The 24555-nt window shown below is 38.3% G+C and overlaps 1 protein-coding gene across 5 annotated transcripts in view; it reads right to left on the reverse strand.

The window, feature by feature from the left end:
* Positions 1–24555, reverse strand: part of erbin (erbb2 interacting protein) — a 61234-nt gene that overhangs the window by 24756 nt on the left and 11923 nt on the right. For all 5 annotated transcript variants that reach the window (XM_048595234.1, XM_020532429.2, XM_048595232.1 and 2 more), the window contains exons 6-13: positions 22726–22795; positions 21204–21303; positions 16127–16248; positions 9752–9925; positions 8690–8875; positions 6103–6217; positions 4100–4265; positions 697–2293 (exon numbers count right to left, since the gene is read on the reverse strand). In XM_048595234.1, the coding sequence (XP_048451191.1) occupies positions 697–2293; positions 4100–4265; positions 6103–6217; positions 8690–8875; positions 9752–9925; positions 16127–16248; positions 21204–21303; positions 22726–22795 (2530 nt within the window). The remainder of the gene's footprint in view (positions 1–696; positions 2294–4099; positions 4266–6102; positions 6218–8689; positions 8876–9751; positions 9926–16126; positions 16249–21203; positions 21304–22725; positions 22796–24555) is intronic.

Genomic DNA, 24555 nt, shown 5'->3' on the forward strand with positions numbered 1-24555 from the left:
GAAAATTTGAGAAGTTGGGAACAAGCAAGGTGATTTGGTAATGACTGCACTACACCTCTAAGTGGGGCAAGTGGTAGAAGATTTAGCCAAATAGTAGAAGTTTCACTTAGGGCAAAGGCATTATCACTCATCAGCAAGGTTTCTGTTAAGGCCACTGTGTCAATGAAATCATCTACAATGAGTTCATGGATGATTCACACAAGTAAACAGACACACACTGACATGTGATTGTGCTGTAGACTGTAGACAATCTTGACAAAATATACTGGCAAATCAGTAACTTTAACATTGATATTTACTCACATAATTGCCTCAAAAAGGTAGCTTTGAAAATACTACCCGAGAAAGCAGCTCATCTCTTTTAACAGGAATACTGCAATTTTAGGAATGTTTTTGAGAATTTTCCAAACTTCCAATTTATGATCATTTACAAACTCTGCATCAAATCTATATTCAATAAACAACTAGCAAAAGATTGCACCACATATCAGATATTAGAATAGGTGGAAAGGTGAAAATGAGAATCTTTAAGTTATTACAGTGCACAGAACTCAGAATTATATCCACGTAATGGCCTGTAAATGTTCCAGTATCACAAACATGCCACATAATGATACTTATAATAGCCTGTTCAAATTATTTTCATCCAACATGTAGAAGTTTGACTGCAGCAATTAAAAAGAAAGAGTGCGATACCTTTTCTAACTTTTTTGCTTCAATGTGACGTAACACTTGCTCTCTCCAATCAGGCGGCACCTTGTTGGTACCCTGTGCATCAAGAAGCGAATGCTCAGATTTCACCCTCACATTGGGTCTTTTAGTTGGACTAGTCCGTGAGTAATTGAAATCGCTGACGGACATTGTTCTCTCTGGAACATCAGTTACATGTGGCCGTGCACTATGAGGCCGAGATGCAGTTGGACCATCAACGCTATAAGTCCTTGCAGACAGAGGTCTTTGTGAGCCCTGAACTATCTGAGGGCCTCTTCCAAGCGTATGTAAATCCCTGTAAGTCACGTAATCTGCTTCAGGTACTGGGACCCGCCTGCAGTGATGGGTTTCAGGAAGAGTGACAGAGGAAGTGGATGAAACACTACTCTGTCTCTGCAAGGTGGACCTCTGACCGGCCTGAATCAATCTCTCGCTTGGTGGGCATCCCCACATTTCCACTTGTCGAGCTCCAATTCTTGGCTGCATATTGTAGGACATGTTGGACTGGGCATTATTGCGATTGGAGAAGTTCATGTTTGCAGAATGCTTTACATAATTGGCATTGTCAAGTGCCTCAGACCGCTGATGGTGATGAGATCCTATATTACCTTGCTCCATTTGAAATGCTGGTCTCTGTGGCCACATGTTCTCTTTGGTTATTCCACTGCTGCTATATTGGACATTGTACTGAGGTACTGGAGGCATCTGTGCAACAGCTATAGGCCCTCTCTTTAAACTGATGCCTTGAGGATTGAAGTTTTGATCAAATGTATACACTGCTTTTTTGCAAGATAAAAGATCTGATGAAGAAGAAGAATTTCCAGTAAACGGTTGCAATGACTGGTCACTTAGAAGACTGGCCGATTTACTGCGGATTATATTTTGTCCCTGTCCAGCTACAGGGGGTGTCCTTACCATTAAACCTTGCTCATGTGGTCCATTGTCATTGATATCATAAAGTTTTAAACCCCCTGTGTCGATGTGTGTTATACTGTGAGATTTGACGACTGGTCCTTGAGGATACTCCCTCTGTGGAGATAGCTCTTCAGCACTCCCTGAGATAGCAGCATCTGAAAACAGAGGTGAATTTTTTTGCTCTGCTTCAGTGTGGAATTCAGGTTGTCTAATTTCCTCTGGGCATCCATTTATTTGATTTTGAGGCAAAACGTTAAGTACTTCATTTTCATTCTTTAAATGCTCTGCTATTTCTTTTGTGTTACCTTTCATAGTATTTCCTGACGACTGTTCACAGGTGCTCATACATCCATCAACAGTGCTTTTACATTTAGTCACTTCGTCTAATCTCTGAACCACATCATCTGCAGTTATTTCATTCTTATTCACACCAATTTTGAGTAATTTCTGGTATTGCTGTGTGTTACTATTCAAATCCATTTCTCTCTGGAGGAGAGCTAGTTTTTCCTCAACATTGAATTCAAATTCCGACAATTTAATGACTTCTTTGTTCTCCGCCGGAGAATCAATGGTCTCGTGGGTTTTCACAATATTTTGAAATTGTGTACTGGATTTTGTTCCATTTTGTAATAGTGGAGATGTTTCATGTAATCCACCTCGATTTTTTCTGCAAACAACATTAAAAACACCTTAAAAATGAAAGCAAAAGGTAGCAAAAATAAAACCAGCCAGTTTCAGTACAGGCAGCATTCAACAAAAAAACAACATACTCATTACATTTCACAATGATAAGCAATGGATAAATTGCAGAATGCCTTACAAAACTGGCCAACATGAATGAAGAATTAATTCAAATACTGCAAAATTTGTATTGCATTTTGATGTGAAATGCTTAAATGGCAAATTTACAAATATCTACAATGACAAGTAACTTAACACCCAGAGCTATTTTATTTAAGACACAATATAAATCTAAGCAATATCTGTTAACAAACTGAAACTTTAATGCTATGTCAAAATCATTTCCACAGATAAAGAAGAATATTTAACATGACAGTTACCAATACAGTAATTTCTCATTTCATATACAGTACTTTCTTTTTCTGTTTGATACTATATGTCCGCAGATAATCCATCTTATGTTTCCTCAAAGCAAAGTTAAAATGTCAAAGCGTGAAATGTTTGTCATCCTTTATGAACTGCAAAACTTGAAGGCCTTAAGAATTAGTCCCCTATCTCAGAATGTTTAATTATGTCCCTAGTGGACATTAAGCCACTATTTACTTTACAACATGGATATACTTATAATGCATTAAGCCTGTAACTTTTTTTAAACAAGGTTTAAGAATAATCATTCTTACATAACAAAACTAAAGTTGTCAACATCTGATATTGCACAACACTTTTTGAAAGTTTACTAAGAAGCAGCTGATTACCAACAGGGTAGCGCATCTCATCAGCATGGTTAACCACGTTATTTTATATTAAAATCCTGGAGTAAACTCTGACATTCTAGAATTAGGTTAACCTAAACCTGACCCCCATCTCTCAAGCAGAAGACAGGACTGGGGAAGAAATCACAGAAGCAGTGTTTCTACAAGAGCTTTCGCTTACTACCTTCACTGAGAGCCCACTGTCACATTTTCCTCCAAGCTAGAGGAGATTGAAATCCGGTCCTGAGTTCTTGTGTTTTCTCATAGCAAGAGGAGGTTGTTCAATTGCAACAGTAAGCCTGTCCTCTACATTTTGTTCTCTTGCATATGCTGTAGAAGTACAAACTTTGATGCAGAGTTGGTATTTACAAAAAGTGAAAATCTTAAAGGAAATCATGAAAACAGCAAATAGGAACTGAATAACTCACAGCACAACTTAAAAGTGAGACATCCTCATTTGCCAAGACAACTTTCTTTATGTAAACATTTAAAATAAAATTGTACTTAATTTAATATGCTCACCTTTGATAATTCACACATACTGAAAACCTATTTTGAATTAAAACAAAATAGGAGGAGTAGGCCATTCAATATTTTGAGCCTGCTCCACTATCCAATACGATCATAGCCGTTCATCCAGCTCAGTAACTCGTCCCCGATTTCTCCCCATACATTTTAGCCCGAAGAACTACACCTGAATACTTTTTGAAAACATGTTTTGTCTTGCTTTATGCGGCAGAGAATTCCACCAGTTCACCACTCTCTGGGAATTTCCTCCTCATCTCAGTCCTAAATGGCCTACCCTGTATCCTTATACTGTAACCCCTGGCTCTGAAATCCTCAGTCAAGAACATCCTTCCTGCATTTACCCTGTTTCGTCCTGTCAGAATTTTATCAGCTTGAGAGATCACTGCCTCCTCTCTTCTAAACTTCAGTTAGGATGAAAGTGCAGGCCATTCATGAACATACCATCCAATTTTTCTTTCATTGTGTCTGTGGGGATAGACGGTAATTTCTCTTAACAGTCCAATGGGGCTTACCTTTTAAGAAGTGGGATGGCAGTTTTGTCAGGGGTCGAATGCAAGGTTTCCTGGCTACTTTCTGTATTGAAGGAAACTGTATCCGATATCCTGGATGGCGACGAACAATTACTGTTGTTCTGATTACTGTTTGGAATTAACTCCTCAAATAAAGAATCAGCATCATCTTTTTCAAGAAGAGGAGAAAGCATTCAAATATAATTGAATAAATTACAGACAAACACACACAAATAAAAATGCACTCTATCTCCATGGATTTGATGGCAATGCAAGATTCCTTTGACCGGGAGAGATGGTTTTCTTAGTCCAGTAGAACACAGCTACCTCAAAACAAGGGTTATACATGGAGGAATGAATGAGAGAAGTTACTGAAAAGAAATGTAAAGCATTGTTTTTCAGCAACTTGATTGCTGATCAAAACAATAATCTGGAGATAGGAATTCAAATCCCAAAATGACAGTTTATGAAATGAATTCTGTTAATTAAGTAAATTTGGAAAAAGCAAGAAAAAACACTAACATCAGCAATGGTGACCACAAATAAGAGGTTGTATTATAAACTCAACTGATTCACTAAGGTTGTTAAGGGAAGAAATTTCCTCCTTACAGTCTGGCCTACATATAACTCCCCTTCTACCCTCTGAATTGGCTTAACAAACCATTCAGTTGTATTCAAGGCAGCAGTTCCCCACTACTTTCTCAAGAGCAATTAGAAATGTGCAACAAACACTAGCCTTCTCAGCAATATCCACAACCCTGGACCAAAAAACAAGAAAACAAATATGGAGTCGAACATGAATTGTGAAAAAAATCAGTGTGTAATAACAAACTTGGTAGCTTCACCGGTTAAATTCTGCTACATTGATTCAACTCACTCATGTGGATTAGCTCACTTGGCTTATAAAATCATTTTACTAATTTGACCATTTAACCAAGTCCAGTAAATTCCAATTTCTCAGGTTGAACAAGGTAGTGTTGCAAGGCTCTATGTGAAAGAGCAGCTGTGACCAAAAGTCATCAGTTTGAAAATCTTAACAACAGATGCTGCCAAGTCTATTTTCAATATTTTCTGATTTTACTTGTAACCAAAGAGCCCATTTAATAATTCCTCTTTCTCCCTCTCAACAAAAATTATCATTGCTTATTAGCAGCAACTTTTTTTGTGCTTTCTGCTAAGTAAAAATGTTGCCAAGGGTAGTCAATGTGCTTCACTACGAAGTGTCGTTAGAAGCAAGTAATATTGTGGAAATGATTTAACTCTAATCTGCTGTCCTGTATTAGAAAGACAAATCAGAGTCTGCATTGACAGACTATTTCTATCAGATAAACAGTATTTACAAACAAGTAAAATTGCTGTGGATTAAAGAGAATCACCAAAACGTTAAATTGGCTTAGTGATAAACTCTCACCTGTATGAGATGGGAATTATTAGTTCAAGCCCTACTCTCAGGCCTCATTACATTTCCTTGGCCAATATTTAAGGAATACTGCATTTAAGGAGTTGGATACTTCACCTTTTAAGCCAAGGCTTAGGGATACTGTGCTGAAGGTGTCAATCATATCACCAACAATAGCCTTGCTGTAGTAAGCTTTGGCTGTTAACAGAATTTAGACTTCTAAATTAACTAATTGGCTCTGAAGTGCGTTAGGGCATGCCATGAACAAGAAAAGCAACACATAAACGCAAGTTGTTCTCCAATTTACCAACAAGATTAGGACAGATACGGAAATCAGAACACAAACACACAATTTTAGAGATGAACCAAAACTGAAGCCCGTTGTTTTCAGTCAAATATCATATTTACAAAAACTTAATTTCTACCTCTGTCCTCGACTAAAGTTTTAAAATATGATTTTAAAGCATCTAAGCATTTTCAGATGATGGTGCACAAATTTTCTGAAAATATATTGATGAAAGTCTCTTCACATTTACCCAGAACCAAAAGATTCTGACTATTTTACCAATCTTTAATTTGGGTGTACGTTCAGCCGATCTTAACCAACCTCTTTTCTCTTTACACAGTGCAACAATTTTTGGTTGAGTGATTGGTGTATCAATCAAGGGGGGCCTCAATTCTGCCATCTTCATCTCTTCATCAGAAGAAGTGTTTTCAGTATCCTATCAAATCAGAATGAGAAAGGAGGAAATAAGCAAGCTTTTTGAATACCATGATCACAAAAACATTTTTCCCATTTCACATTATAAATGTAGACCTTATAAAGAAAACAAAAAGACAAACCTAAAAAAAAATGCCCTGCTGTACATAACCTAAACGATTATACATACTAAACCTTATCCTAGTTCTTTCCCTCACCCAAATTTTAGCTACTCCTGAAGCTACTGATCTATACCAGTTAAGATCAGTGGAAATTTTACATCACCTGGTCCATTGAGCCCTCTACACCAAGAGTTATGTGGATCCCACTGAATCCGGCTTTATAAAATGCATCTCATAAATTTATTGTAAACAAGCCATGTGACTTAGAATAACTTTACGTTCTTAAAGCATCTTTGGATTAGCTAATTTATTAGACTGACTGCTGTTCAAGTGATATTTCCCTGCATATCCTTTGGCTACAAACAGAAGTTTCTCTCTTTAGATTGTGGGACAATAATAATTCAATCTCTACAGCTCTCCTTGTTCTGAAAGAACAGTCACGTCATAATCATAACATTTCAACTGGAGACAAAGGTTCCTTCAATACTACAGAAGTTCTGAATGTGCTGAGGTCTCAACAATTCTGAGACAACCCGGGATTTTATCAACATTTTAACTGACAGAAACATTGCTGTACAGAAACAATGTCAATTCCTAATTTGACCAAACTCGCTCAGTCACATTTCAGTCAAATTATACAAACTAAATTTGAACATTCAACCGCAGAGATGAGCAAAATTGCAAGAACATATTCAGCTCAGACGGTACAGCGATATACTTCCTTTGGCCTCCCATCTTTTCTTGACGAAAGATCTTAAATAACTTAGCTGCAGTGCTGTCCATTCACTCGAATTGACAAAATGGCTTATATGATAATAGTCAAGGGTACAGTTGAGAAGCTTTCCTGGTTTCCTGGCCAACATTTATCTTTCAATCAGCTCGACTGAACATCATAACCGGCATCATATGGTTGTTTCTGGAGCCATTATAAGCACAATACATAACATTTGTATTTCTAAATACAATCAAGCATTCATTAGTTGTGAAATAATTTGTAACATCCAAAGGAAGCAAAACTACTGTACAGGTACATGTTCTCTTTTTCATAAACATCTCAAATGGGATCAGGAGCAGGCCATTTAGCCCCTTTGAACTTGTGTTGCCATTTATTAAAATGATGGAAGATTGATTGTGGCCTCAACTCCACCTTCCTACCTACCTCCAATACCTTTTGACTTCTTTTTTAGTAAAGAATCTGTCTACCTCTGCTTCTTTACCTTGATTGGGAATGTGTAAGCACAGAAATGAGGATTGATCAAGGAAATCCAATTTACACATTTGTCCTAATTTCCCTTTTGCTGTGTATACTTACGCACGTGGTATGTGGAAGATTGAGATTCCTGCATTCTTAACTAAAATCAAATTAAAAAAAAAAATTGTCTGCATGGTGCACTATAATGCTTTAAAGCTTCTGACCAGCTGCGCATCACAATTTGTAAACTGACTGAATTGCAGATTTATCCCAGATCTGGGATCATTTCTGTGAAATGTACGACAGAATTGGTTGTACAACAGAAATTTACAATATTTGGGAGGAGGGGCAGAGGGGTTTGACTGGCATATGCAAGTAGGAAAATGGCACGAAGGGGAAAGAAAGAAGATGGCAAGGGGGGGATTTGATGCCAAGAGAAGATAGGAATGGTTGGGGGTGGATATGGCACAGAATGGTGGTGGGGCTGAATGGCCTGGGAGGTGTGGAATTGAGGATCTGATGGAGTTTGTCTTGAGGACAGTATGGAAAAAAAATGAAAGGAATGAGGCAGGCATGGCTTGGAGGTGGATAACATGGAAAGAATGATATGCTATTTTAATTAATAAAAGGCAAATCTCAATATGTATTTGTGGGTCTCTTTTGATATAAAAACTAATAGGAATCATAGCTGCTTTGCTCAAAGCAAAGCAATAAAATCAGACAACTGAAGTGAATAAAACAGTATTAGAAATTTAAATAAATGAGAAAAAGTTGAACTAAAAATGTCTAATTGTTAATTGTCAATCAGTTGGGAGTTAATTAATGACGACCACAGGAACGCAGTTGAGGACTCACCTTTGATCACATATTTAACAGCAGGCTCCAAGTGTGGTTGGAGATGTATGAAATAGAATGTGTCTCTGTACAGATAAAGCTTATAAAAAGTTTACAAAGACTAGGGTCCAATTCTATTTTTCACCACCTATTATCTGAATTGTAACATTAAAAAGCAAAGGAACAAGTTTAGTATTTATTACAACCACATGGAAATCACAGCAGCTCAACAATGAACTGACATTAGCATAGTTTTTAAATTTGTGCAAATCCATTTGTCCCTTAACTTTCATAAGTAATTTAGAAACAAGATTGCAAATACTGATATCAGCAGTTAACGATATACCTCAAGTGCATCTTCATCATTGGCAGCTGTACTTATATCCTCTGCATCATCATCAACTGCATTTGTTTGAATATTTTCCACATTGTCATTCAGGTCTTGCTTGATGTTTTGATTTGTGCAGTTTTCTACCATATTGGATTCAGTATTTTCTGTTGATTTGTTAGATTCTATGGTGCATTCTGTTACCTAAGAATGCAGCATTTTTAGAAAAATTGCAACTGAAAGCAGATCTTCAATTTTCGAAATATAATCTTATATTTCATGCCATACAGAACAGTGAAACATAAAGCAATTTTATTTAAATAGGTCTTTTACAAAAAAACAAATTCATTTAGATATGAAGAGTACTATTAACAAATCAAGACCTGCATTTTGGTAGAGGCAGTATATAATAAATTCTCAGAGGCAAATTAAAATGTTATATTAACTGTATCTAAATTTACATTTTCTGCTGTCAATGACAAGATTCAATCGAATTTAGAGGATACAGTTCTAAATGCATGTCTACCTACATAGGCCCCAGCAATATCAATGTGTTTTAGGATGAATGACAAGTTCAACAAAAAGAAATCCAATAGAAGGAAACGTGCTAGCCCCTTTACAAGGATATTGTCTGTGCAAGTACAAACACATTTTCAATAATAACACTTTCGGCATCTCATCAGCATCGTGGTGGTTATCCAATTCAAGCAATACAAGAAGAAATACTTTTAAAAATCTTCCAACAAATACAAGTTGGCATTACATCTTTTGGAGACAAGACAACAGCACGGAGAATTTTCAGATTTCGGGTTAATTACCTAAAATTATTTGTGTCTTTGAAGTCCGTAATCCAAAACAGCGTGAACAATAAAATACCGAACTGTGTTGTGTGCACCTTTTGTATAAGAATGTGTGAAAGTTTATCTATATCTAATTGGACTAAAACAAATAAATTGAAACTTTTAAAGGATATTGTAAGCATTTTTTGAGTGAAAATAATGAATTGGTAGGCTATTCATTGAATGACATAAATTCTAATTACCATGTACTCATTTAGTGCTGCAATTTATATTCTCTCACCTCTACACCAGAGTTTTTCGTTGTAACTGATCGGTCATCATTCTGCTTCATTTCAGTTCCAGAATCATCTGATGTTCCATCATCCTTTAATCTATGTACCACACTCTGTGCAGTTTTAACCATGTTTTTTAGTTCATCAGGATATGGTGTTGGATATCTTTTCAAGTTACCCTCCTGTATGCGAGCAAAAAGCATGTGTGAACATTCCGTTGGCAACTTACTGGTTTTGTTGCAGCACAGAAAAGTTAGTCAACACTTTTCCTGAAGTTCAGGATGACGTCAAACAGATGTGTGGATTTTTGTCGACAACCATTTCTCTGTTATGCACGTTACATAACAACTGAACTGTTCGTTCGTCATATCAGGATCTTAATTACACTTATGTTTCTTTTACAGTCCTACACAAAGTGCAAATGTTCCCATATTACTCAATCTCCTGTAATAATTAAAACTTATACATCTGAATAAACACTTTTATTCAATTCCTTTAACTACTGAGAATTGAAGGTACATTTTTTTTCAACATTGATAAACTATTTAAAAGTAAACATTGGAAATACTGTAAATTGTAAGGAGAATAGTGTAGAATTTGAGAAGGACATTAGGCAAGTTGGTCAGTGGGAACATAGGTAGAAGAAAATGTTCAATATTGAGAAGAGAGATGATCATTTTTGTCAGGAGAACAAGAATGAACAATATAAAATAAACAGTACAACTCTAAATGGGTAAAGGAACAAATGGATCTGGGTGTAAATGTGCAGAAATTATTAAAGGTGGGAGGACAGGTGGAGAGTACAGTTAATAAAGCATAACAAAAACAGAAGTTGCAGGTCTGGCAGCATCTGAGAAGAGAAAATTAGAGTTAGCGTTTCAGGTCCGGTGACTCTTCCTCAGAACAGACAAAGCGTACCCTTGTGGTGCAATGGTAGTGTCCCTACCTCTGAGCTAAAATGCTGGGTTCAGGTCCCACCTGCTCCAGGGTTGTCTAATATGGTCTCTGAATTGATGATTAAAAAAGAAGCATATGAGCTATGTGTCATAAATAGGGGTTTGGAGTACTTTTGCAGGGAGGTTATGGTGAACTCCAGTGGCATACTTTAGGGAAGATGTGAAGGTACTAGACAATGTGCATGATAGATCCATGGGATAAGGAACTTCAGTTATGAAGACAGATTGGAGAAATTGAGACTGTTTTCCTTGGAGAGAAGAAAATGCTGAGAGGAAATATGATCAATATATTTAAAATCATGAGGGGTTGGAGCAGAGTAAATAGAAACGAATGCTTCTAATTGTGAAAGAATTGAGAATGAGAAGCGACAGATTAAAAGTTAAGCATTTCTGGCCGAAGGGTGCAAGTTTGCACTTATGTCCTGGGCTTCCCCCATCTTTGAGAATGGTGATGTTTGTGGATCTCCTGCCTACTTTTTTTTAAAAACTGTTCACCACCATACAGTGTGGAAGTGGCACTTCTGGTCATGGAATCTCATAGCTCCGTCTATTGCATGCTGCTTCCACTATCGAGCAAGCAAACTTGTCTTGTATTGTACTGTCACCTTTATTTGAAGTGTCACTTTATTTACTCCTGACAAGCCCTCCTCCATTCTTCATTGAAGATTGCGATGGATTGTGGTCGAGTGCAATTCTGCAGCTGATCCACAGCATCTCACGGATACCCAGTTTTGAGTTGTTAGATCTACTCAAACGCTGTCCCTTTTTACAAAATGGTAGTACCACAGAGTATGATGGAGGATATTCCTCAACGTGAAGATGGGATTTGGTGTACACAAGAACTGTACAGTAGTCACTCATTTCAATACCTTCATGGACAGACACACCTGTGGCAGGTAGATTGGTGAGGATAAGTAGATTTTTCTCTCATTGGATCCCTCACCGTCTACAACTGGCCCAGTCAAGCAGCTATGTCCATTCAGACTCAGTCAGTAGTGTTCCATGAAGAATGAACCAGATGGATTTTTATAAATATTGACACAGAAATATAGAAAATAGGAGCAGTAGTAGGCCTTTCAGCTCTTTGAGCCTGCTCCACCATTCAATAAGATCTTGGCTGATCCTCCAACTCAGTACCCTGTTCCTGCTTTCACCCCATACATACCATTTGATCCCTTCAGCCTTAAGAAATACATGTGCCTCCTTCTCGGAAGCATTCAATGCTTTGGCCTCAACCACTTTCTGCAGTAGAGAATTCCACAGCTTCACCATTATTTGGATGAAGAAATCTCTCCTCATTGCAGTCTTACGTGGCTTACCCTGTATCCTTAAACTGTAACACCAGTTCTGCGCACCCAGTCACCAGGAACAGTGGGAGACGGTGGTTACTTAGTCACTGCTAAGCTAGGCTAGCTTTTAATTCCAGATGATTACTCAATTCAGATTTCACCATCTGCTTTGATATGATTCAAATCTATTTTCCCAGAACACGAGCTAGAACTCTGGATTATCAGTCTCGTGACATGACCGCTACATCACTGCCTCTCATTATTCTTACAGAAGATACCCTAACTTTGTCTCTCTTCATGAATTGCATTTTGTCCCCACCATAATTCAATTGTTTGACTCTAAAGTGCAGCCTTGTGCCCACAACTGAACAAAGCTCAATTACGTTAGAGGACTCAATATATAGCACCCCTAGAGCAGTATAAAGAGTGGCGGGAAGACTCAAAAAGAAACCATGGAAAGCTAAAAGAGTGGATAACAAATGCATTATGAAGGAAAATCCAAAGGGGAATTTTAAATATATAAAGAGCAAGAAATAAACTAGGAAAAGTACAGGGCCCATTAGGGACTAAACAGAAAATCTGTGTGTTGACCAGGCAGACATGGGAACTATCATCCATAAACACTTTGTGTCAGCTTTCATAATGGAAAAGGACAATGCAGGTATAGATATTAGATGAAGGAGAAGAAATGAATAGAGAGCGAGAGACCGCAAGAGAGCGAGAGAGAGCATGAGAGGAAGTATCGATGGGTTTAGCATTCTTACAAGTGGACAAATCCACAGGCCTAGTTGAAGTAATGAGAAAGACAGAGGAGGAGATATCAGGGACCTTAGCAGTAATTTTTAAATCTGTTCTGGCCACGGGTGAGGTGCCACAGGAATGGATGATTGCTAACATTGTCCCATTACTAAAAAAGGAGGAAGAGGTAGACCAGGAAATTACAGAGCAGTCAAATCTCAACAGTGGGGATTATATCAGAAAGAATTTGTGGGATAGAATACAGACGGGAGAAGAGAGGGATTCATTTTTGATAGTCAGCATGCATTTGTGAAGGGAAGGTCTGGTTTGACAAATTTGATCAAGCTTCCGAGGAGGTAACCAAGGGTGTTGATGAGGTTAATGTATTTGATGTGATGTACATGGACTGTAGGATGGCTTTTGATCAAGGTCCCTCATGGCCGACAAGTCAAAAAAGTAAAAGCCCATGACAAAGTGGTACATTGGATTCAAACTTGGCTGAGAAGCAAGAACCAGAGGGCAATGGTAGAGGTGTGACTGGAAGTGTGCTTCCAGTCAGGTTCCATAGGACTCAATGATAGAGCCCTTAATGTATGTGGTGTACATTAATGATTTGGACTTCAATGTAAGAGGCACGGTCAAGAAGATCATACAGGACACAAAAATTAATACAGTGGTAAATAATGAGGAGGATGGCAGTAAACTACAGGAAGGTATCAACAGACTGGTCAGGTGAGCAAGGCAGTGGCATATGGAATTCCACCTGGGAAAGTGAGGGATAATGTTTTTGGAAATGGCTAAGGTATCACACTATGGAATGGTAGGACCCCAAAGTACTGAAGATTAAACGGACCTTGGTGTGCATATCCACTGACATCAGGGCAGGGTATGTAGGTGGTTAAGGAGGATACTTGAATTGATGCCTTGTCAAATAAATGTAGGAGCAAAGAGGTTTTGCTGGAACTCAATAAAATGTTGGTTAGAGCACAACTCGAATACTATGTGTAGTTCTAGTCACTATGTTATAGGAAGGGTGTAATTATAGTAGAAAAACTGCAATCTATTTACACTAAACAGATGTCCAAAGGGCACAATAAATTCATCCTGCTGCCTGGGCAGGAAGGTCTTACCAGGGTGAATGGGAAGGTGCTTTTTCTATAGGGATTAATAACCAGGGGACATTGATTAAAGTGAAAGCTAGAGGGTTAAAGGAGAGTTGAGTAGAAAGATTTTCATCCAGAGTGTGTGGGGAGTCTGGGACTCACTGGCTAGAAGGGTCATTGAGTAAGAATCTTTCATAACAGTTAACTGCTATTTAGATAGTTGCATTGATATAGTTTCCAGGGCTCTGGATCAAAAACTGGAAAATGGGATTAGTGCAGTCTGTAGACTGAATGAACAATATTGCTCGACAGTACTTCTAACATTGTTGCTTTGCAAAATATTCTGTTGTAAACTCCATTCTAAATCATCTATTTCACAAAGAATTAGAAAAAAAAGCAAAGGTCTAAATCGCATGAACATTTTCCTGTATAACTACATTCAAATGTTAGCTAAAGGATAACTAAAGGATCTCTTTCCAAATTAGTGATTTTTACACAAGTCATGTTTCAGATAAGGGGCTGCACTTTCAAAGCAATTATTTCTAAAACATAACAGTAGTGGTCTGAAATGTAAGTGATTTGTCAGTATTCTTGTCATGGAGCAGTTACAACAATCAATGTGGCCACATGGTGATGCTGTCGTTCTTATTGGTTTAGTTGCCCTTAATCACATAAGAGGCCATTGATGAGTCACAGAGTAGAAAGTGCACACTGTAGAAGAATTAATTGAACTTTGTTTTTCCACAGATAAAATGTTCGTATTTACTTGTCAACCTACCAGGCAAATTTGTTCCAATGAACAGTTTTAAATGTATTAAGAAATTAATATATTTCCACTAATTTACTTCAAACCAAATCAATGTTTATCCATTCCTGTGCATCTACAACTCTTACAAAGTTAAGTGTTAGGCTACCTTGCAAGTCCCATTAAAAAAAAACATATAAATTACAGCTGTGCCTCGATGTCTTACTTGGACAGAATGCTTTGGGAATTTTTCCCTCTTATTGATTATTTACAGATGTAAATTCCTCAATAAAAGGAGTATTACGCTTCTGTTGTGAAGTTATCGTTTAAAAGCAAAGTCTTGTTACTTTTGTAAGTAGGATCCAAGCCAGTTGGTGAGATTGAAACCACAACACAAATATTGTTTATTTTGAAGAGAGTTTATTGATTTTCTCAGGTTTACCTTTCTTACCTCACACCCAGTCTCTCAATTGCGCCTATTATAGATCTGCCCAGACAATTAATAGCCATCACCCGCTCCTCTTAAATAAAGAGAAAAGTTAACTGCACGACTTGATTAATCAGACATGAACAACTTTAACTTCAAGGAAGATACTTTTAAATCTGAGGAATGAAAAAATATTAAATGTAAGTTGAGTGTTACAGTAATCTATTTGTCAATTGGATGTCCAACTGCTTTGCCCCTGTCCACCATGAGTACCTTCCCAAGGGTAAAGAACAGCCTGAACACTTCTCTTCCAATGATTCTGTCCAAGGGAAGGCACCCAGTCTGAAAGTGAAGTTATCATGCCCCAGAAAATCCCATATGTGACTGCATTCTACTGCTCAATTTTTTTTGTGATTTAAATATTGAAGGAAAGCTTTCCTCTTTAAAGTATTTTTTACAATGACAGCAACATTTAAAAGGCAATTAAAAATGCAAATGGGGCAAAATAATTATTTCTTTTCATCATTAAATTTTTGTACATGAATATGAATGGCTCAGGGTTAATCAGTGATTGGTACCCAATTCAAGGTAAGTGCTAACTTGCCCACTACTGACAGTGAAGTCACCACACACAATTCAGTTTAGTGAAGTGCTTGCATTTGCATATTTCAAAGTAATTTACATAATGAATAGTTTGCCCTGTAATAGCTCAAGTACCCAGATGCAGAAACAGCTCTCTAATACTCACCCTCTACAAGCAAACGTGAAACCAATAATAAATCTGTTTCCATGTGACATCAGTTGCCTAGGATAAATCCCTGCACTTCAAATAGTGATATGAACTATTTAACATTCTTTATTTAACAATTACTAGGACATGTGGAACAAACAGAGAAAGTCTCATTTTAATCTTTCACCCATGACAAGGCAGTGTTCCCTCAGTCTTCCACAAGTGTGTAGGTAGTGCATTCAAGCTTTGACCTTGCACTCAAGTACAGAATTTTAAGTTTGAGGCAAGAGTGCTCCGAATGTAATTAAGGCTAAAATGAAATAGCTATCTTTTGAACACCTCAAATTGTTTTTATGACTTAAGGTGCATTTAATCCGACTATTTGTTGAGCTCACCCGAGGTGGTGCCTCTCTTTCATCCTTGTCCTCGTCACACTCAAAGGCCACTTGTGCGCGTTGCTTCCTCTGCTCCTCCCATAGTGAAGGGTTGAAACTTTCATTATCCGAAATAAACAACACTAATGAAGCAACAGAATGATTTCCCATTAGAAAGTTTTCTTAAATAGTAGGTAACATTTTTGCTGGAATAAAAACATTTTTCTGGAGAAATTTAGCAGATCTGGCAGCATCTGTGGAAAGAAAGCAGAGTTGATGTTTCGAGTCCAGTGACCCTCTTCTTCAGAACTGACGGAAGCTAGGAAACAGTGGTATATATACTGAAGACAGGCAGTGTTGGTGGAAAAAGTGAGCACAGATGGACCCTGGGGCGGGGTGGGGGGCTGCAGGGAGGAAAGAGAGAGGGGGAGAGGTGGGGGGGTGGGGAAGAGAGGGAGAGGTGGGGGGGGATGAAGAGAGAGAGAGGTGGGGGGGAGAGAGAGAGAGGGGGGGAGAGAGACGGGGAGAGAAAACAACAGTTAGGCAGACAAAGGGATGGATGATGGTATGCCAGGGAGAAAGTAAAGCTGATAATGGGGACTTTGCATCAGTTTAAACAAGAGTCCACCTTGAATAAAGCATTGTGTTAAACTGATACAACAGAGACCAGAATAGTGAACGGAATGAAATTGTAGTGCTTTGGTTTTTATTTTGCAGTTCAAATCTGCAAAATCCAAGAAAGTCCCTGTCAAAAAGAACAATTTATTTAGGTATAAGAAAATTAATACAGGTAGTTCTCCGAAACACGATAGTTGCATTCTTGTGTAACCCCACTACTGAAAATCACTATACATGTACAGCAGAAAGTTTGCATTATAGAAACAGCGTCCACTATTCATTGATTACATTACAGCCAATTTGTATTAATGAAACAGGCGTTATAACAGTACTACCTGTATTAATTTTCCATCGGTCAAATTCTGCTGCAGGGGCTGTTGTGAAAATGCAACACCTCTTATGGATTGTAAATATGTCTTTTAATGGAATTTCACTTATTTCTGCATCAAGTGACATTGGCACTTTAATACTTTTCAAAAGTGAAAAGCATTAGTTGAGCAGTCCACGTATCAGAGGAAGGCATGAAAAGGCTCTCTGAAAAACTGATTTACAACTCCATGTAATACTTAAATGTGGGTTAACATATAACATTTAAACTCCAGCAGCCAAATTTATTTTCCCACTATAGGGTTCATAAAATCCAGCTGTGCTGCGTTAATAGGTGGAGTAAACAAACTGCATTTAATTATCAATGGTTTTCTTTTTGCTCAGAAGTGAAGGATGCTACTGGGGATAAATGAAATCTTGCCACTCTGTGCGCTTCATTTTTTGAAGCATCAAGCCAGATTCTTTTCCTCTACCTCTACTGAAACCACTGCACTAGGTTTTTGAGTCACCACAATTCTCATGCTCTTTTGGAATGGGTTGGCTGATTTCGAGGAAGCTACGTAGTGGGTCCACTGTCCCTAAAACCTGGACCAAAACCAGCGACAATGATTTCAAGTAGCTTTTTCTCAGCCAGAGCTTTTCATCTCATCAGTCTGAAGTGCATTCAAAATCAAGTGAAAGGAAGTAAGCTCACTGTGCAAGCCAATGTACCAACCTGTCTCCAGGGTCCAATTCAATGCAAATTGTGACTTAACTCAAGGCCACAAAAACGCCTGGTGTGGGCAATAGTAGACGTATGCAGCTTTCTTTCAGAGGATTGAATTGGAACAGAAAAAATGAATGTTTTATTCTCTATCGAACCAAGGTAGAATTTTAGTCAGGAATAACAACAAAGCATCATAAGGTGCTCTCTGATAACATGGCCTTGTAAATCATAGCATTATGCAATCATTTACAGCATATGGTAACTTTCCTCAGAGATCAGTCAGTTCAAATCTATCAATCACTCAGACCCTGAAGCTTGGCAAATCTATTTCAAAGAACAAAGAACAATACAGCGCAGCAACAAGCCCTTTGTCTGTCCAAGCCTGCGGTGACATGTTTTGCCCATCCATACTAAAACAGTCTTCACTTACAGGATCTGTATCCCTCTATTCCCTTCCTATTCATGTATTCATCCAGATGCTTCTTGAATGCCACTGTTGTGTCTGCTTCCACCACCTCCTCTAGCAATGTGTTCCAGGCACTCAACACCCTTTGTGTGAAAAACCTGCCTTGCATATCTGTATTAAACATTCCCCCCCGCCAAATGCACTTTGAACCTGTTTCCCCTAGTAATTGACCCCTCCACACTGGGAAAAAGACTCATACTTTCTGCTCTATCATGTCATTCACAATCTTATAAACTTGTATCAGGTCACCCCTCATCCTGCTGAGTCCCAGTGAAAATAAACCCAGTCTGTCCAAGCTCTCTTCTTAGCTAAAATCTCCCATACCATGTAACACCCTGGTAAACCTTTTCTGTACCCTTCCCAAAGTATTCACATCCTTCTGGTAGTGTGGTGACCAGAACTGGACACAATATTCCAAGTGTGGCTTAACTAAAGTTCTATAAAGCTATAGCATAACTAGTCTATCCTTATACTCACTCAATGTCACTTTCAAAGAAGGCAAGCATGCCATAGGCCTTTTTTACTACCTTATCTACCTGTGTTGCCACCTTCAATGATCTGTGGACCTGCACACCCAGATCCCTCTGCATATCAATATTCCTAAGGGAGTATTCCTTTAAATGCCCATTCAATTTCTTTTTAAAACCATCCATTCTCTCCCTTTCAACCTGCATTGTATTCAGAGAGTTCAAGGCCACTACCACAGAGTGTCAAGAAAATTCTTCCTCACATTCCCCTTGCCTCTTCTGTCCAAAATCTTACATCTGCATCCTCTTGTCCTCGTGGCATTAATTTCCTTGTTTGCCTTATCTAAGCCTGTCCTATGTTTGTCTACGTCTATCAACTCTCCCCTCAATTGATTTAACTGAAGAGCAACCTCAACCTCACAACCTGATCTTGTAGCCAAAACCTCCGATATCCTGGAACCATTCTGGAAAATCTCCTCCGCACCTGCATAAAGACCTTCACATCTTCCCTAATGTGTGGTGACCCAAATCCAGGCTGAGAAGTTAGAACATGGGGTCATCATCTCAGAAAATGGGTAGGATATTTTGAACTAAGGTAAAGAGAAGTTATTTAACACAGAGGATGGTGAGCTTGTGGAACTCTCTAGCAGAGACTGCGGAGGGCATGTCAGCGAATATGTTTATGAAAGATTTCTAGGAACTAGAGTTATCAAGGGGTAATGAGAGTGAGTAGGACCACAGTGTTGAAATAGAGGATCAGCCATGATCATGTTGGTTGTAGTGTGTTCAATGAGATAATGGTCCATTCTTAATACTTACAACTTAGAATTACTGTAATGTTTAAGTTTTAACTTTGTTCTTTCTTTCTACCTTGTTCTTATGACACTAGGTACTTATACCTAAGATGGCATCTTGTGTGGCGACATTATACACTTTTCACTGTACTCCTATACTTTTGTACTTGAGTACACATGACAATAAAATCTAAATCTAAAAGTCATCTCTAGTCATAGCCAAACCAGAGCTTTATATATTAAACATCTGACTCAGTGTAGCATCAAGGAACCTGCCAAAGTTATACCAATGAGAATCGGGGTAGGTGGGTGGGTGGGGGGATCCTCTCCACTGGTTGGAGTCATATTCAGCACTGGAATGATCACAAGTAGGTGGACCTTGCTGACTATGAGATCCTTGATTGCAGTTGTTAACCTGGGCCAATCATGAAGCTCTGGCTGACCCATATAATCAGGGAATTTAGAATCTCCTCAGTCCAGGGAACTGACTCCAAGCTGGCTGGGCCACAGCCAGTGGACTGTGCAGGTGTAAATAAAGGGTGGCTTGGTGACAGGATACTGGCCTCTGTGCTGTTATTTCAAGTACAAAGGAAGATGATCAAGTTTGCTGGAAATCAACCAAATCAGTCCAAGGAAATTACTGCAGGAGTTTGTTAGGGTAGCGCCCGAGGACCAATCATCTTCAGTTGTTTCATCAATGACCTTCTTTCTGTCCCAAAGTCAAAAGTGAATATATTCGCTGATGATTGCACAATGTTCAGCACCATTTGCGACTCCTCAGATACCAAGGCAGTCTGTATGCATATGTAGCAAAACCTGGCAAAAGCCCAGGCTTGGGATGATAACATTTGTGGCACACAAGTGGCAGGCCATGAAAATCCCCAAGAGTGAATCTAACCACCTGCCCATGACAGTCAATGGCATTACCATTGCTGAATTCACCATTATCAACATCCTGGGGCTTACCATTGACCAGAAACTGACCTGGATTAAACACTCTGGCCATAAGAGCAGATAATATGCTAGGAATGCTGTGGTGAGTAACTCACCTCTGTCTCTCAATGTTTCTCCACCACCTACAAAGCAGAAGTGAGGAGCCTTTTGGTACGTATTCCACTTGGCTGGATGCAAGTGATGTCAACAACATGTAAGCAGCTTTGACATTACTGTAGTCAAAGCAGCCAGTCAGGTTAACAGTCAAACACCACCAAAACTTTCGCCCCTTTCCACCAACACACATCAACAAGCAAAGGACATAGAGTTAAGGTGATTGGCAAAAGAACACAGGCCATGCAGAGACTTTTTTGTTAAAAGCAGCAGATTATGATGATCCCTAAAACTGTGACAGAAGCACTTTCAATATTAACCTTCAAAAGGAAAGTAAATAAAATACTCAGACTGATTTCTTTTAAGATAGAGAAAGATTAAGGGAAAAGGGATTAATTAGATAAGGAGCCAGCCTAGACACTACGAACTGAATTAGCTTTCTTCTGTGCTCTGTCATACAATTGTGGAGATAGACAGGGTCAGACATTGAAAAACCTTGCCAAGACACACTGTATGGGGTCATACACATAATCACCACTTGGGCAATTTATTGGCTGGTGCTTGAAATCTAAGTGTGAAGAATGCATTAAAATTTGTTTTTCAAGCAAGTTTTTCCACTGAGAAAGAAGTTGAAACTGATAACTGGGATTTTCAAAATTGTAGTAAAACTTACCATCTTCCGTCCTAGGCTGCTGAGGGAACATGTAGTTCGTGAGCACTTGTTTCTGTGTATCTGGATCCACCTCTTTCTGAAGAGGAATAAGTGGTTTGGACTGCAAAAGAAGGCTAAAAGTTAATTGATTCTTTTTTCCCCAATTTCCTCCCTTGCCCGAAGGCAAATAACAGAATGAAATTCCACAGCTAACAGTCCTCGAGTGTTTCACACAGCTTGCCATTGCAAACTGAGAGAGCGAGCCATTTGGTCTCAGATAGTCACTGGCAGCTAAGTGTTCACTTCCAGAGGAACTTACAGGATAATCAGAATTAGGAACCTGGGCCAATTTATCCTTTCTCACAGATCCTAGAGCAAGTTACATCGAATTCAAGATTAAACGCATATTTCAGTTCACAGTCAGTGACATAATAACGCCAGGTGAAGAGAATACTAAAGCTGTCACAGCAAGAGTGCCCAAAAAGAAATGTGTTAGATGAAAGATTGCAAGAAAGACATCATCAGGGCAGCTTAAGCATGTATACCCAACAGATCGCTAAAGGTAGCAGAGCAGGTAATAAGGCGGTATATGGGACACGTTGTTATTAACTGAGGCACAGAATACAATAGCAAAGTGGCTACACTGGAACTGTGTAAGCCTTGAGCAGCAGAGAAGGGGGAAGACCGGATGAAACAGTAAAGGATACCCAATAGGCAGGTGCTCCGGGAGAGAAGATGACAGTCAGGAGCTAATTCATTATTATAAGAGTATTTAGTTTGAAAAGCATGACAGCAGTTAAGAATATAAAAGCTAGCTGTAAAATAATGAAAACTTAATCTATTTTAAATTATTTTGGACACTACCCTTAGAATATCCATATAAATCATTAATACAAAAAGTATTAACCAATGAGGCTGTTGACTCGCTCGCCAAACTGGCTTGTTCTCGTTCAGACATTTCATCACCATACTAGGTGACATCATCAGTGGAGCCTCCGATGAAGCAATGTTGCTCTACTCCGCTTGGATTTATACTGTATGGTCCGTTATGGTCAGTAGTGTCATTTCCGGTTTTGGTCTGTATGGGTTGTATATGGATATGCATATACAAACCCATACAGATCAAAACCGGAAATGACACTACTCACCATAACAGACCAGACAGTATAAATTCCAAGCAGAGTAGAATAACATTGCTTCATCAAAGGCTCCACTGATGATGTCATCGAGCAAGGTGACGAAACGCCTGAACAAAAACAAGCCAGCTCGGTGAGCAAGTCAACAACCTTACCCACAGCCCGAGCTACAGATCTTTGCTAAAACTTTGAGTATTATCTAATAACATGTAGACCTAAAACGTGAGGACTTTCAACAGAATCTAGAAAACTGCTAGAATGAAAACACCTTAATGGAGAGGCAGGACACATCTATTTTTAACATGGAAATCTCACTGACCTTTCTTGGAAAACTTGCTGAAAATAAATTTATAGTCCTGTCCTAATTTTCCAGTGGTGCATTTTAAAATTTGGGTTCTGTTACTCACCTGGTTTTCAGACAGCCACATTGCTGTTAGCTCTTGCAGCTTCGTGAAACTAAATGGCAGATTCTTTAATCTAAGAAAATATAATTAGGGTAAGTCAGTTAACAGGAAAACTGTAATTAAATTCACAACGTAAATTACAGGCTGAAGCAAATGTTGTGATAATAGTATCCTGAAACTTGCAAAAACATTTTTTTTGTGGGTGGTGCATAATGCTAAGCAGCTATTTAATTACTTTAGAGACACAGTTCTGTCAATGAAGAAACTAATCTAACAAAAAATATGCAGAAGTGGCAGACTACCTAAAGATTACAAGGCACTCCTACTTATGAAGCTGAACAATACATTGGAACTTAAAGGAAGTGTTTCTAAAGATTGTAGGATCGATTTGCATTGATTGAATAGGTAAAGCAGCACAGCAACTAGGATTTATTTCATATACTTAGAATAACAAGTACATTTGTCACTATCCAGATTACAGCAATCATTTGAGGATGGGGAGAGCCGGATGAAATGGGAATGGGTGTGCAAATTTCATCAAACCATCTGATGCTGTTCTCATTATTAGAATTTCTTAAATTGCAGTTTTTGCAATTTATTCTGTAATAATGTAATTAGTAAATGCATTTGGTCATGGCAGAGGTGTTTCATAAGTACTGTGCTTCTCCCACCAAATAAATGATCCAAGCGTGGTCATCATCTTAAAATTGGAGATTAACTTTTTGCTGCCTTTGGTTCAGATTGTGGGTTAGTTTGAACATATGCTGTTTACCAATGAAATATCAGCGTTTTTCCAGAAGCAGTGGAACAGAAACTGTTTGCAGGGAAGTGACAAGTTCCCAGAATAGCCATTGTAGCACCAGTAAGAATGGTATACAATGAAGTGAGGGATTAACTTTATTCATCTATCACAATTAATAAATTCTTTACTTAGAAATCCATTAAAACTAAAGAAGGTGGTACAGCAGAACAAAAGTATGTAATGTGTTCTTGTCTGGCACAATCGTCCGACTGCAAGGACTGCTGAAAGCATTGCCTTCCACCAATTGTTTAATTAATCTAGGCAAATACAAAACAGAAATTGCTGGAAAAACTCAGCAGGTCTGGCAGCATCTGTGGACAGAAAGCAGAATTAACATTTTGGGTTCAGTGTCCCTTCCTCAGAACTGGACAAACATGTTAATTCTGCCTTCTGATCACAGATGCTGCCAGACTTGAGTTTTCCAGCAATTTCTGTTTATTTTACCACCACAGACGTGCACTTGACCAACTCTTTAAAGTGGCAGAACAAGGTTCGTTTGTTGCTTATATTACCATGTGTAAACTCAGGTTAAATTGTAAAATTAATCTACAGTGGTAATTTGTTCCACACAATGTCTTAAAGCATGGGCTTGAGGGTCAGAGAGTCTCTTTACATCTCATGCTTTATGTTCCTACCTTTTGGTACTTCACATAAAAATTTGCAAAGTTCAATTTATTGCACACTTTGAAGCATACTTTCACAAACAAAAGAAAATTCTCCATCAACAAGATTCAGAGATACTTGAGTGACAATTGCAAAATTAATTTCCATAAGAATCTGCAGATCAAAATCCTCAAAGCATGCATAACAGAATTTCACTTGCATTATGGATGGACAAATCTAAATGTAACCTATTCCAAAAATACTGCAGTTATCTCACTACTCTACAAATTTGCGGTACAGTTGTGCCAACATTCTATTCAAACACATTTTTAAAAAAAATCAAAGGAAGCTTAATTGGAAATACGTCAACACTGAAATATAAATTATCCTTAGAAATTTGAAAATTGCAAAATAATGAATCATATAAT

The sequence above is a fragment of the Rhincodon typus genome, chromosome 3, assembly GCF_021869965.1.
Source record: "Rhincodon typus isolate 14 chromosome 3, sRhiTyp1.1, whole genome shotgun sequence".
Classification (NCBI taxonomy): domain Eukaryota; kingdom Metazoa; phylum Chordata; class Chondrichthyes; order Orectolobiformes; family Rhincodontidae; genus Rhincodon; species Rhincodon typus.